Below are 13,458 nucleotides of genomic sequence, written 5' to 3'. Positions count from 1 at the left end.
TCCCACCACTGCTCTTCCCTACTAACTATAAACTGGCTAGAACTCCCCAATCAACTAGACTTTCTCCAGTTAGTCTCAGCCCACAAGTTACTATATCAACCCACCAGCTGCCCTGCCTTATCTAATATCCTCCAACCTTACAGCCCTCCAAGACCCCTTAGATCCACTCATCAAAACCTCATCTCCATCTACAAACCAAAGCATCCTGCTGGTCAGCTTCTACTCTCCTTCACCCTAGCAGAAAAATGGAATACCCTGCCCTCCACTCTGAGAGCTTGTGACAACCGAAACACCTTCAAAAGACTATTACACTCCTACCTGCTTCTTCACAGAAAATGTAACTGCACTCCTCACACCATACCTCCCAACCTCCCCCCTTCCTTCTCTCCTGGCTAATCTCCTTTCCCTTCAAACCTCTCTCTTATATTCTTACTATAAGTTATAACCAATCTCCTCCCAGCTGCTCACTGTTATGTCTCTCTTCCTTTCCTTCATAACTACTTGTAATCTTCTTAACTACTTAGTACTGGATTCCTTCTCTAGCTACCACCCTTCCTGCTATAAAACTTTTTCACAACTATATACTGTATGCAATGTAATAGAATCATTCTTTTGTTATTTCAACTTGATAAGTAACTTAGGAATGTAAAAAATTCTATATGTTATGTACTTGTTATGCGAACCTTTGCAGCTTAACAATGTAAACATTATTTTTTAACTTGTTATCTGATAAGTAACTTAGGAATGTGAAAAAAAACCCTCTATATATTATGCAACTTGTTATGCGAACCTTCACAGCTTAACAATGTAAACATTATTTGTAACTTGTTATCTGGAGCTTTTCTCCCCGGGCCTCCACTGAAAATGGACTCTCGAGTCCAGTGGACCTCCCCGGTCACCAAACTGGAATAAATAAATATATAAATATAAAAGTTTCAAAGCTGCTAGAAAAAGGAGGCATCCAATATGTCCCCTCAGACCAGATCGGATTAGGGGACCTGAGACCCATATTGGATCTCAGTCAATTGAACACCCATGTGCAAAAGTCCAAGTTCCGAATGGTCACATTGCAGTCTGTTCTCCCATTATTGGGAAAAGAAGTGTGGATGTGCTCCATTGATCTCAAGGATGCTTACTACCACATAAAGATGGACAGGGCATCCAGAAGTCACCTACGCTTCTGGCTGGGAGCCAGTCATTTTCAGTTTCGAGCCCTGCCCTTTGGTCTCACCACAGCCCCCAGGGTGTTTACCAAATGCATGGCAGTGGTGACTGCTCACCTGAGACGTCAGGGATTCCAAGTGTTTCCATATCTGGACGACTGGCTCCTTACTGCCACCACCAGGCATCTACTACTTCAGACCAGGGACGCTACTATCAACCTATGTCAACAGTTGGGCATCACATTGAACTGGGAAAAATCTGCCTTGTTGCCCTCACAGCATGTCACTTTATAGGCGCCGAACTAGACACCGTCCTCATGCGGGCATTTCTACCACAGGAAAGAATCAGAGTCCTACAACAACAAGTTCACACCTTGCTCCCTCTGAGAAGAGCGAAGGCAAGATGGGTCCTCCAACTGTTGGGGACAATGGCTGCTACGATTATGTTAGTACCTCTGGCAAGGTTACATATGAGGCTCCTTCAGTGGCTACTCTTTGCCCAGTGGTCTCTTCAACGTCTTCCACTTTCTCACCCTATTCTCCTCACAGACAGGTGCAAACAGGATCTCAGTTGGTGGTTTTGCACCAACAACCTGATTGCAGGAAAGCCCTGCGTTCCTGTGCCCCCGGTTGCCGTGGTGACCACGGATGCCTCCCAGATTGGGGGGGGCATTATCTAGGCAGGACAGTCCAAGGCACGTGGCAAGAGCACGAGATGCATCTGCATATCAGTGTCCTGGAGATGAGAGCTGTGCTATTAGCGTTGCAAGCACTCCAGAGTTTTCTTCCTCAAAGGACTATTGCAGTCCACTCAGACAGTATGTCAGAAGTGTGGTATCTGAACAAGCATGGAGGAACCAAGTCTTACCCCCTTTGCAGAGAGGCCATGCAAGTGTGGCAGTAGGCAGTGTCTTCCCAACGTTTTCTGATGGCAACGCACATTCCGGGGAAGTCCAATGTGATCGCAGACAGACCAAGCAGAGCTATTCTGATGCCTTACGAGTGGTCCCTGAACTGTCAAGTTGCGGAACAGATCTTTCGCATGTGGGGTCAGCCTTGCTACAGTTTTTGCCAGCCCCCTCAATGCCAAATGCAGCAGCTACTTCACGTTGATCCCCCTCAGGGCGAGTCACCCAGGGATGCTCTAGTCCACGATTGGCCCTCCAGTCTACTATATGCCTTCCTTCCAGTCCCCTTGCTGTCAAAGGTTATTCAGAAAGTGCAATCCTTGGGAAGCAGAATGATTCTGATTGCCCCACACTGGCCTTGTCAAATTTGGTTCCCCTTTCTCCATCCCTACCTTATGGACGCTCCATGGATTCTGGACCCACAACCAGACTTACTGACACACATATCAGGGCAGCTCCATCCCTCTCTTCGGACCCACCAGTTGACAGCCTGGCTACTTCACTTCCATCATTAGTTAGGCTTTATAATTTTTTGCCGGAGGTGGTTCATATTTTATCTTCCTCTCATAAGCCCTCGACCAGGAAGATTTATTACAGCAAATGGAAGAGGTTTTCAATCTGGGCACATGCCAAAAAGATTGACCCTTACACAGCTCCAGTTTTGTCTGTATTGGAGTTCTTGTCTATGCTGTTTAACCAGGGTTCAGCGGCCGCAACCATTAAAGTCCAATTGGCGGCGATTTCTACCTTTCATGTCGCAGACGAGCCAAGCCTGATGGCACATAGTCTCTGTAAGGCTTTCCTGAAGGGTATGTTGTTACTTCATCCTCCGGTATCGGAACCTGTTATGCCTTGGGACTTAAACTTTGTTCTACAGGGTCTTACTTCACCCCCCTTTTAGCCTGCAGCCACTTGCTATTTAAAATTCTTAACTTGGAAGACTGTCTTTTTAGTAGCCATCACATCAGCCAGACGCGTTTCGGAGCTTCAAGCTTTGTCAATCAAACCCCCTTATTTGGTTTTTCATAAGGACAGGGTTTCTCTCAGACCGAACCCCTCTTTTTTTCCCAAAGTGGCGTCAGTCAGTAACCTTAACGAATCTATTGAATTGCCAGTGTTTTTTTCCCCAGTTCTCAAACAAGGCAGAATTCAAATTTCATCATTTGGATGTGCACAGACAATTACGTTTTTATTTGCACAGAACGAAAGACCTCAGAAAATCTGATCAGTTGTTTGTTTCCTTTTCGGAAAACAGAATTGGGTCTCCTGTCTTCAAAGTCACGCTGTCCAGGTGGATTTCCAATTGTATTTCTTTCATTTATTCCTCAGGGGGTAAAGATTTACCGTTCCGGGTGAAGGCTCACTCTACTCGGTCTGTATCTACATCTACAGCTTTTCAGGCCAGATTGTCTATGGATGAAATTTGTGCTGCGGCTACTTGGGCATCCCCTCACACCTAGTTGGATGTGGTATCTAGGCGCAGGTCTTCCTTTGGTTCCACAGTGCTCAGAAGTATTTTCCACTGAGCCTCCCAGGATTTAGGTGCTGGGGACACTGTCCCACAGGTAAGAATGTAGGTGAGATTGGACAACATAACATCAAGAAGTTATGTACTCACCATAACGTTCAATGTATGTAGTCCATCTCGCCTCACATTCTTACTTACCCCCCCTCCTCCCTTCCTGGAGGGATCTGGAGGTTAGGTCTGGTTTCAGAGCTCCCTTCATTCTTGGTTTGTTTTTCCTTTCTTTAGGTGTTGTTATGCATGGAGAATGAGAGCTGGTGCTCACAGCAAACTAGATCTGGGGATAGAGAGCAGTGCAGCATGGGATACCATCTTAGCCCAGCCAGTAGAAAGACTTTGAGCTAGAAAAGCTTGGCCAAGTTGGAGTCTTCTTGTTTCTGGTTAGCGGTTGTATTTTATGATTAGAATACTATAGGTTATTCTTATTGGGTCTGTATTGCTTAGTTTTTTCATGGTAGAACACATTTAGATAGTGGATGTTGGGCACAGATGATATGAGCTGCATGAATCTAAGTCTATGATCAACTTTTAAATAGTCTAATTTCATACAGTCATACAGTCAAACTCATATGCTCGATTATTTAAAATGTCGAACATTAGTAAAAACTCAAAAACAGCATTTTAGTGTTGGGGGGCAAGTCCCCTGCACCCCCCACACCCCCTACTAATTATATATACCAACTCTGAGATCACACTACTTTCCCAATCCCCACTGTACCGTGATCTCAGGACAGTTTGCTGTTTAAGTGAATAGGGATATGTTTGACTTTTTAAATCAATCATATAAGTTAGATCATGTCAAAAGTCGATCTTTTAACATAGATGTGAGCTGTACACAACCCCCCCCCCCTTCATTTATTTTGTTATTTTTGTGCTTTGTGGCTTTTTTTTGTCCTGTAAAATGTTTTGGCCTCTTCCTAGCTAGCCCTTTTCAGACGTCCCACAACAAACTTCACAAACATACAAAGGCACTGGAAGGGCTGATAGCATCCCCAAGAAGAAAAAATGTGCTTCTTTGCTCTTGTATTGTTTATGTATGGGGAGGGGTAGGAGTAGTGGTCTGCTCTCTGGGTTCATTTTGGTCAGGCTGTGTAGTTACAGAGTAAAGCACTTTTCTTCCTTTTTTTCCCCTCTGAAATGTTTTTTATCTCTCTGTTTTTCCAGTGCCCTTGCCATGAGCACACCATTTCTTAGACTCTATTTTGTATAGCTGTCTAGCCTATCTCTCCTCAACCTTATTGCAGCTCTTTAATTCATACAATTGACAAAGCACATCATCATTACCAATGACCAGTGAGGATGACTGTATTTGTTGCTTTTATCATCACTATTTCATTGAGAAGAGAATGGTAGTCTTAAAAGTACAAAAGTTAATTTAAACTTACAGCATTATAATATTTTTTTTCTTACTCTAGAGGGTACAGGACGACTTTTCTTTGAGTTTTACCGACTTCTCAATATAGCTAAACCCAAAGAATATGAAAACAGGCCTTTCTTCTGGATGTTTGAGAATGTCGTGGCCATGAGTGTAAATGATAAACGAGACATCTCCCGATTCCTAGAGGTAAGTAATCTGCATCTAACTCATCAGCTTTGTGTTGTGTGACAATATTAGTGAGTACCATATATATATATACCACATCACTTTTACTTTCTTGACATTAATATACTGGTACTTTAGTTTTGTTACCCTAACAATGTTGTAGTTACTATGAAAGAGTACTAACTAAAAGGTGGTGTTATATACTTGATGTTTTTCAGTTAACTCTTCAAAATATATTTAATCATTATATGCCAGATATTCATGTTTTAAATGGCAAAATGTAGCATAACCCTGGCCGTGCAAATCCCAAAGTGGATGAAACATCATGTGATTTGCTTGTTTTCTAAGACTTGCTCATATTCGTTCTTATCACAGTTATTAAAACAAATGTAAGTGTGTTACTGATATAAAATGACTCACTCCATGAATGAATGCTGTGGCAACTGTAAAACTTTGCAGTAGCTTCTGTCTAATAGCCAACAAATGTATGTGTTTATCTTGAAGTCACGCACCTGGCATATGCTACGAATTATGTGCCACTTTAGGCTCATTTACATATTACTCTATATGCATCTATTTTTGATATATTCTAGGGAACAATACTAGAATGTGTTGTATGGTAAGTGACTTAGTTATATTTTCACTAGACTATCATAGACTTTTGAGAGGGACTAGGTTGCTTGCTAGTAGTCAGGTAAACATATGTGGATATACAGTACCCTTGGTAGTATATACTAGCTCATGTAAGGTGGCTGAGCATTCTGCAAATGAAAATTAAGATGTTAGGTTTCTCTGAGTGGGGAGGTGCAGAAAGGGCCGGTATTTAGTCAGCTGGTGCCCTAGGCAAAAGGGCGGCACGAAATCCACCACTCCAACCCCCCCTCCCACACACACACACACACACACACACACACACACACACACACGCACGCACACACACAAACCACCCGGTGCCCTCATCCTGGTATACCTACACCATCCATGTTACTTTTTTCTTCCTTTTTATCACAGTTTGTCTTACTGTTCATTTTTTTCTGTATTCTTTCAACACATTTTAACTAGACATCACTGCTATAGTTAATTGTATATGTAACAACTGCATTTAGATTAGGTTCTAGACACTCTGATGTGCGTTATATATATTTTTTAACTGTTTTTATCCAGTGATGGCTAATGGAAGAAATTCAATTCTGCTTGTCAACTTTGTTTTTCCCTGGTTCCTTTTAACACACCCTGACTGACCAAGACTACATTGTAATAGCTGCAGTGGAAATAACTGCATTAAGCCGGGGGTTCTAGATGCTCTGAGATGTATTTTACAGTTTTTTTTTAACAACCTTTTTATCCAGTGATGGCCTGAGCAAAATTCATGAATAAGGGAAGAAATTCTGTCTTGTTCTTTAACCCTGGTTTCCCAGAATCATTTTAACACATCCTAACTGACCAAAACTACACTGTGATAAATAAATTAAGCTGGAGGTGTAGGGGCCTCTAGGCACCCAGAAGGCATGAAGTTATAAATGTTCTGTGGTGTGTTTTTGTGCTTTTTCCCAACCTTTTGATTCAGTGGAGGCATAAATAAAAATCATCCATAAGGAAAGAAATTCAGTTGTACTTTTTATTTAAGAAGGAATGGTATATATCCAAAGATTAATGTTCAAAGTTAACCAAATAGTGTACAGTAAAAATAGAAGACAAATGTACGTGTGGTAAATAAGTCATATCTTGAAGTAGTACACCTTAAAAAGGTAGTCATTTTCTGTGTATCCCAGTCTGGGGTTAAATTGGGATGAAAAGTGAGGAACAGATGGACAAAATCATATATTTGAAGTTGCTGCTGCTATGTGTATACATATATATACCATGCATGCATGCATGCATACACACACACACACACACACACACACACACACACACGTATGTAATATATATATATATATATATATATATATATATATATATATATATATATATGTAAATATATGTGTGTTTGTGTGTGTGTGTGTATACACACACATATTTTTATATATATATATATATATATATATATATATATATATATATATATATATATATATATACATACATACATACTAAGATATAACAAAGAATAACAAAGAATAAACTAAATATAAAAACAACAACTTCTATACTGTATATATACAGCACTTTTGTATAAAATAAAATGAAAAAATGCAGTCAGAGAGCCAATATTAAGCACTTTCATCCAGTTTAATATGCTGGACTTAATCAGAAATATGACAATATCCATTCAAAATGTCAGTATATATAGCTAACAGTGTTATAGAGGTGACATCAGAAAGTGATCAACCAATATACAGTACAGTAAATAAAATTCTGAATAATAATTATTACACTACAGTTCTAAATGAATATGCAATAGGTCTCATGAATATGGAACAATTCAGCGAAGTCATATTAGTAAAGAGAGTTATAAACGCTTTTTCAAGGTATATCTAATGTTCAAGTCCTCATTTAAACCTGGGGGGGCCTCTGCATTTAAAAAAAGTTGCCATTTTAATAGTTTTAGTGGTACAGGAAAGATACACTATTTCCTTATTAAAGGACCTTACTGATAATGAATTTTACACTCAAGCCACTATATCTGATGTTAATTAAGCATTTAAATTTATTGACAAGACTATAAATGAGTTATATAGAAATAACCTTATTCCAGATATAGAAGTTTCTTTCCTCACAGTTTCGAATCCTCATTTAGGAAAGTTCTTTGGGATTCCTAAAATCCACAAGGATATAGTTAACTCCCCCTTTAGACACATAGTATCCAATAGAAGAACTAAAACTGAGGGTATAGCTGAATATATTGATTTATTATTAAATCCCATTGTACAGAAATCTCCATTTTTTTCCTGTAGGACTCATGGGATTTTTTAAACCTCTTACACTTGAATCCACCACCAGGTTCAGACATTATCTTAGTTACCCTAGATATAGTCCTTATACTCTAATATACCCCATGATTTAGGTATTAGTTATTTAAAATCATACCTTACTGAACCTACTCATTTTTCTCATAATAAAATTGATACTATTTGTACACTAACGTCGTTAGTACTCACTAATAACTACTTTTATTTCACTGTTAAGATTTTTCTGATTTAAATGCAGAGGGCCCCCCAGGTTTAAATGAGAATTTGAATATTAGATGTGCCTTGAAATGGCGTTTATAACTCTCTTTACTAATATGACTTCTCTGAATTGTTCCACATTCATGAGTCCTATTGCATATTCATTTAGTGCTGTACTGTAATAATTATTATTCTGAATTGTATTTACTGTACTGTATATTGGTTGATCACTTTGTGATGTCACCTCTATAACACTGTTAGCTATATATACTGACATTTTGAATGGATAGTGTCATAATGTGATAGTGTTCAATCTCGCCGTTTGTTCTTACACATGGGTTCGGAGCCGATCCTCGGCTCCGTGCTGGCCGCTTGCAAGCTCTGCATCGAGAAGAAGCTCGAGACAATCTAATACCCACAATCCCCCTCTGCCTTTACCTCAGATCTAGTTTGCCGCTGCTGCGTTCGCATCGCTGGGAGCTAGCTCGAGCATCTGAAGTTAAGATATAACTTATTTTGTTATATTTTATTGAATAATTTTGTTCTCTTTGATACTAGAAAGGATTACTTGATATTCTGAGTGTTTGTGTGTTTGAGTAGGTTAAATTCTCGGTACCGTTAATTTTATTAATCGGTTAGAGTTTTTCGGGGCCTACCAACCCTTCTTAAATTTGAACCGGACTCGACATTTAAATCGGATTTGACACTAATTTATCGGATTTGACTATTATACTGGACTTGTCTTTTTCTTGTAAAATGTCTGATAAGGTAAAATCAGGATTTAAGCGTTGTCAGTGTGGCCAAAAATGTCAGTGACTGACAACCATAGTTCCTGCGTCTACTGTCTTGGCCCTCTCCACTTACAAGAGGACTGTTCTATCTGTCACTCTTTTAGTGGGAGGGTCATGACAGATAGGCGCAGGAAACTCATGGACAGAGGTTTATTAAAACCTTCTTTTCAGGAGGCTCTGGATGCTTCTGACCAGGCATCGAAATCCTCTAAGGAATCGAAGACGTCGGAGCCCAAGTCATCGGCTCCGAGCTCTTCAGCAAAAGTTAGATCACCGGTTCCACAGACTTCAGGGCCGAGTGTTCAACTGATGTCGGTTCCTGAGCCTCGAGTCTTGGAACCGGTGATGGAGCTCCCTCCTTCGACCTTATTGAGGTCGGCTCCGTCTTCGGTTCCTTGACCCGTTCTTCTTCCAAACTCTCCGATGTCGATGTGGATCGTGTGGTGCAGAAGTTATTGGAGCATTCGCCCTGTCCAAGCTTATTTCAGTTTCCACCCAGTTGGTGTCGAAACTTGAAGGCCTCCCAGTGTCTCCATCCATTCCTCCTCCGAGACCTGTTCAGTCTTTGGAGCCGGAAGAGGTTGATCTTCTGATTGTGGAGCCCTCTGGTCCAGAACCGTCTTTTTCTCGGTCTGTTCCTCTCACCTCGACTCCGTCGGACCCGATACCGAGTCTCGGAGCCGACGATCTGTCCTTGGTTCCGGGCGAGTCGAACCGACGTTCGGTTCCGACTCTTCCTTCGGGCCTCGGCGGATCGATTCGGCTCCGCCCTCGGGTCGATGCCTTCGTGCCTGTTTCGGGATTCTTCCCGTTTCTTCGAACCGAGATTCTTGATGCGGGACCCGGGGCTCGACCTAATGAGGAAGGTGTTGTCTACCCAGACAACCACATCAGTGGAAGCAACCTCTCCTCCCCATAAAGGGCCGTTGTCCTCCTCTGCACCCACGGCCACATCCAAGCGCCGAGCACCAGTGTCTCAGCCACCCCTGGAGGGTGCCCCTCTTCCTCGGAGGCTTCTTCGGATGCTCCCCACGAAGAAGCCCCTAGGAAAAGATTGTGTAAGAGGAGACACTTGGATTCTCCACAAGAATCCTTGACATCTGATACTGACTTAGATGAGTCAGAAGGGTCCCGAAGTCACCTTCAGAAGATGTCTCTTTTTCGGACATATTGGAGATCCTGAAACAGAGAGGTGACTGGCAGTCCCTTCCCCCTTCTGAGGATGAGTCAGTTTTGCTGAAGGCATTTGGTGCTCGCCCTTCTTCCTCCTGGGTCACTCCGCCCTTCGACGAATTAATGGAACTAATTGCTCAAGGGCGGGAGGCTCCTGACACAGTGGAACCAGTCCCAAGGAAACCCAATAAATACATCACGGCACCTCAGGACAAGTCCTACTTAACAAAAGGAGTTCCAGTGGACGCTATGGTGGTGGCAGCGCCCACGAAAAAGGAGATGTCGGAATCTTCCTCATCTGTCCATCCCCCTAATAAAGATTCTAGGACGATGGATAGGTACGGGAAGCGCATTTTTAGTTCAGCGGCTTTTTCCATGCGATCCCTGAACTATTTGACCCATTTTACACGCCTACAGAGGGATCTAGTCAAAGAGTTGGGAGATACCCTCCAGGGTACTACAGATGCGGCTGTCTCAGAGAAAGTGACAGCGCAACTTAATACCCTTACATCCATTGTGAACTCGTCCATGAGGCTGATTTCCTACGCAGCCGAAGGTTCGAGTAGGGCAGCAGCTTCAGCGATTGCTCTTCGCAGACAATCCTGGATGCGCTTATGTTCATTTGCGGAAGCCTTCAAGTCTTCCTTTACTAACGCCCCATTTGACGGTGCCACTCTCTTTGGCCCCAAAGTAAAGGAGACCCTTACCCGGTGTGAACAGGAGGAAAAGACTCTGTCTGCTCTCGGAGTCCGCTTTCCACCCCAACCAGACCGTACCCCAAAGGGCAACGTGGTGGAAAATGTGGTTTCAAAACCCCAAGGATCTTTCCCAGGCACACAGGGAGATGCCCTTCTAGAGGCAGAGGAGGGGCAGAGGTGGAAGACGCCGCCTGGCGGCAGAGGGGTCCGCAACATCAAGGTGACAGGGATACACTCCCTGGTAAACCTTTCCAGCACTCCTGAGAGGAGGCCCAACTGTCCTGCTCTGGAGGCAGTCGGGGTCGCTTAGCTTTATACCCTCAGGCCTGGCAAAATATAACTACAGACAAGTGGGTAAAAGCGTGGTTACCAGAGGTTACAACATACCCTTTCTATCCCATCCCATCCCAAAGAAAAGACTCCCAGATGTACCGCCCATCTGCGAGAGCCAGCAGCTATAGAAATTTCAAAGCTGCTAAGAAAAGAGTCATCCAACCAGTCCCAGCGGACCAGCAAGGATTCGGGACTTACTCAAGGTTCTTTTTAGTTCCAAAGAAAACAGGGGACTGGAGGCCCATCCTGGACCTAAGCTACCTCAATACCTTCGTCAGGAAAGAAAAGTTCGAATGGTCACGCTTCAGTCGATCCTTCCATTCTTACAGAAGGACGACTGGATGTGCTCAATAGATCTAGAAGATGCATACTACCACATCAAAATGGCCAGGGCATCCAGAGATCATTTGCGCCCGGCTGGGGGCCAGTCACTTTCAATTTCGAGCCCTGCCCTTTGGTCTGACCTCAGCCCCAGGGTCTTCACCAAATGCATGGCAGTGGTAGCGCCTCACTTGAGACGCCAAGGATTCCAGGTGTTTCCGTATCTGCACGACTGGCTCCTTTCTGCCACCACCCAGCCAACTATTACAGGCCAGAGACTTTACTCTTCAACTGTGTGTTCACCTAGGAATTTCCGTGAACTTCGGAAAATCCTTGCTTCAGCCATCACAAAGTATCTTGTTCATAGGAGCAGAATTAAACACACGCCAGTTAATTCTAAGACTTCCCCCAGAAAGGATACTATCACTTCAGACTCACATATGTCTTCTACTTTTGTCAAGGAAATCTCCAGCAAAACTGGTACTGAAGGTTTTGGGACTCATGTCAGCCTCTCTTATTGCAATACCCTTGGGAAGGCTGCACATGAGAGTCCTACAATGGCTACTGTTTGCACAATGGTCGTTTCAACAACTACCTCTAACACACGAGATTCTTATAACGAAAACATGCAAAACACATCTAAACTGGTGGCTTCAAACGTGCAACCTTTCCAAGGGGAGACCATTTGTGCTACCCACGCCTACAGTTACGGTGACCACGGACGCTTCCCTGATAGGGTGGGGGGGGCATCTTTCAGGGACAGACAGTCCAAGGCAAATGGACCAATTTGGAGTACAATCTGCACATCAATGTTTTAGAGTAGAGGGCAGTGTTTCTAGCGTTGCAACACTTTGCTCCCCTTCTTCCTCTGGGAACTATTGCAGTTCAGACGGACAACATGTCAGTAGTCTGGTACATAAACAAGCAAGGGGGAACCAAGTCCTATCAGCTATGCAGAGAGGCCATGAGAATCTGGCAGTGGGCGGAGTCCACGGGTCGCTTTCTAATAGCAACGCACATCCCGGGTCATCCAACGCCATAGCCGACAGGCTGAGCAGAGCAATTCTGTTACCGCACGAGTGGTCCCTAAAACAGTCAGTGGCAAAAAGGATTTTTCGCCTGCCTGCGATCTGTTTGCGTCTCCAATGAACGCCAAATGCAGGAGCTACTTTGCCCTATTACCCCCTCCAGGGAAGTCCCCAGGACGCACTGATTCACGATTGGCCCCGACTCCTGTACGCATTTCCTCCATTCCCCCTGATATCAAAGTTTCTCCAGAAAGCCAGAAACCTACACAGGACAATAATCCTCATTGCCCATTCTGGCCTCGTCAAATTTGGTTTCCCTTCCTGAAGACACACTGCATTCGGGGACCCTGGATTCTGGACCCAGAGCCAGATCTATTGACTCACTCGTCAGGGGCTCCCCATCCCGCGCTCCTGTCCCTCCATCTAGCAGCTTGGTTGCTCCAATTCCCAACTTAACCAGGTCTGATCTTCTTTCGCCAGCAGTTCGGAATATATTGGTGGCTTCTCATAAAGCTTCCACTACTAAAACATATTCTAGTAAATGGAAGCGATTTGTATGCTGGGCGAATACACAGCAAGTGGATCCTTTTATAGCTCCTTTGAATAAAATATTAGAGTTTTAACGGACTTATTCCATCAGGGTGCTTGTCGTGCTACACTAAGAGTTCAATTGGCTGCCATTTCAAATTTCCATGTGGAAGAAGGTGGGCCCCGTGTTATGGCCCACAGACTTTGTAAAGCCTTTTAAAAGGGTTTTTCATATTAGACCACCAGTCAGATCTCCTACGCCACCTTGGAGTCTAAACTTGTTGTTATCTAAATTAATGTTGCCCCTTGAACCAGCCTCCTCTTTCCCATTAAAATT

The 13,458-nt window shown here is 43.3% G+C and overlaps 1 protein-coding gene across 1 annotated transcript in view; it reads left to right on the top strand.

Moving 5' to 3' along the window:
* The window catches only part of LOC122817164 (DNA (cytosine-5)-methyltransferase 3B-like), a 1,566,941-nt gene that overhangs the window by 1,255,865 nt on the left and 297,618 nt on the right, over positions 1-13,458 (top strand). Inside the window, exon 18 of the mRNA XM_044090371.1 lies at positions 5,012-5,160. Within this exon, the coding sequence (XP_043946306.1) occupies positions 5,012-5,160 (149 nt within the window). The remainder of the gene's footprint in view (positions 1-5,011; positions 5,161-13,458) is intronic.

This window comes from Protopterus annectens, chromosome 12.part0 (genome assembly GCF_019279795.1).
Source record: "Protopterus annectens isolate FY-2018-M chromosome 12.part0, PAN1.0, whole genome shotgun sequence".
In the NCBI taxonomy this organism is placed as follows: Eukaryota; Metazoa; Chordata; order Ceratodontiformes; family Protopteridae; genus Protopterus; species Protopterus annectens.
This window is presented reverse-complemented; position numbering and strand designations above follow the sequence as displayed.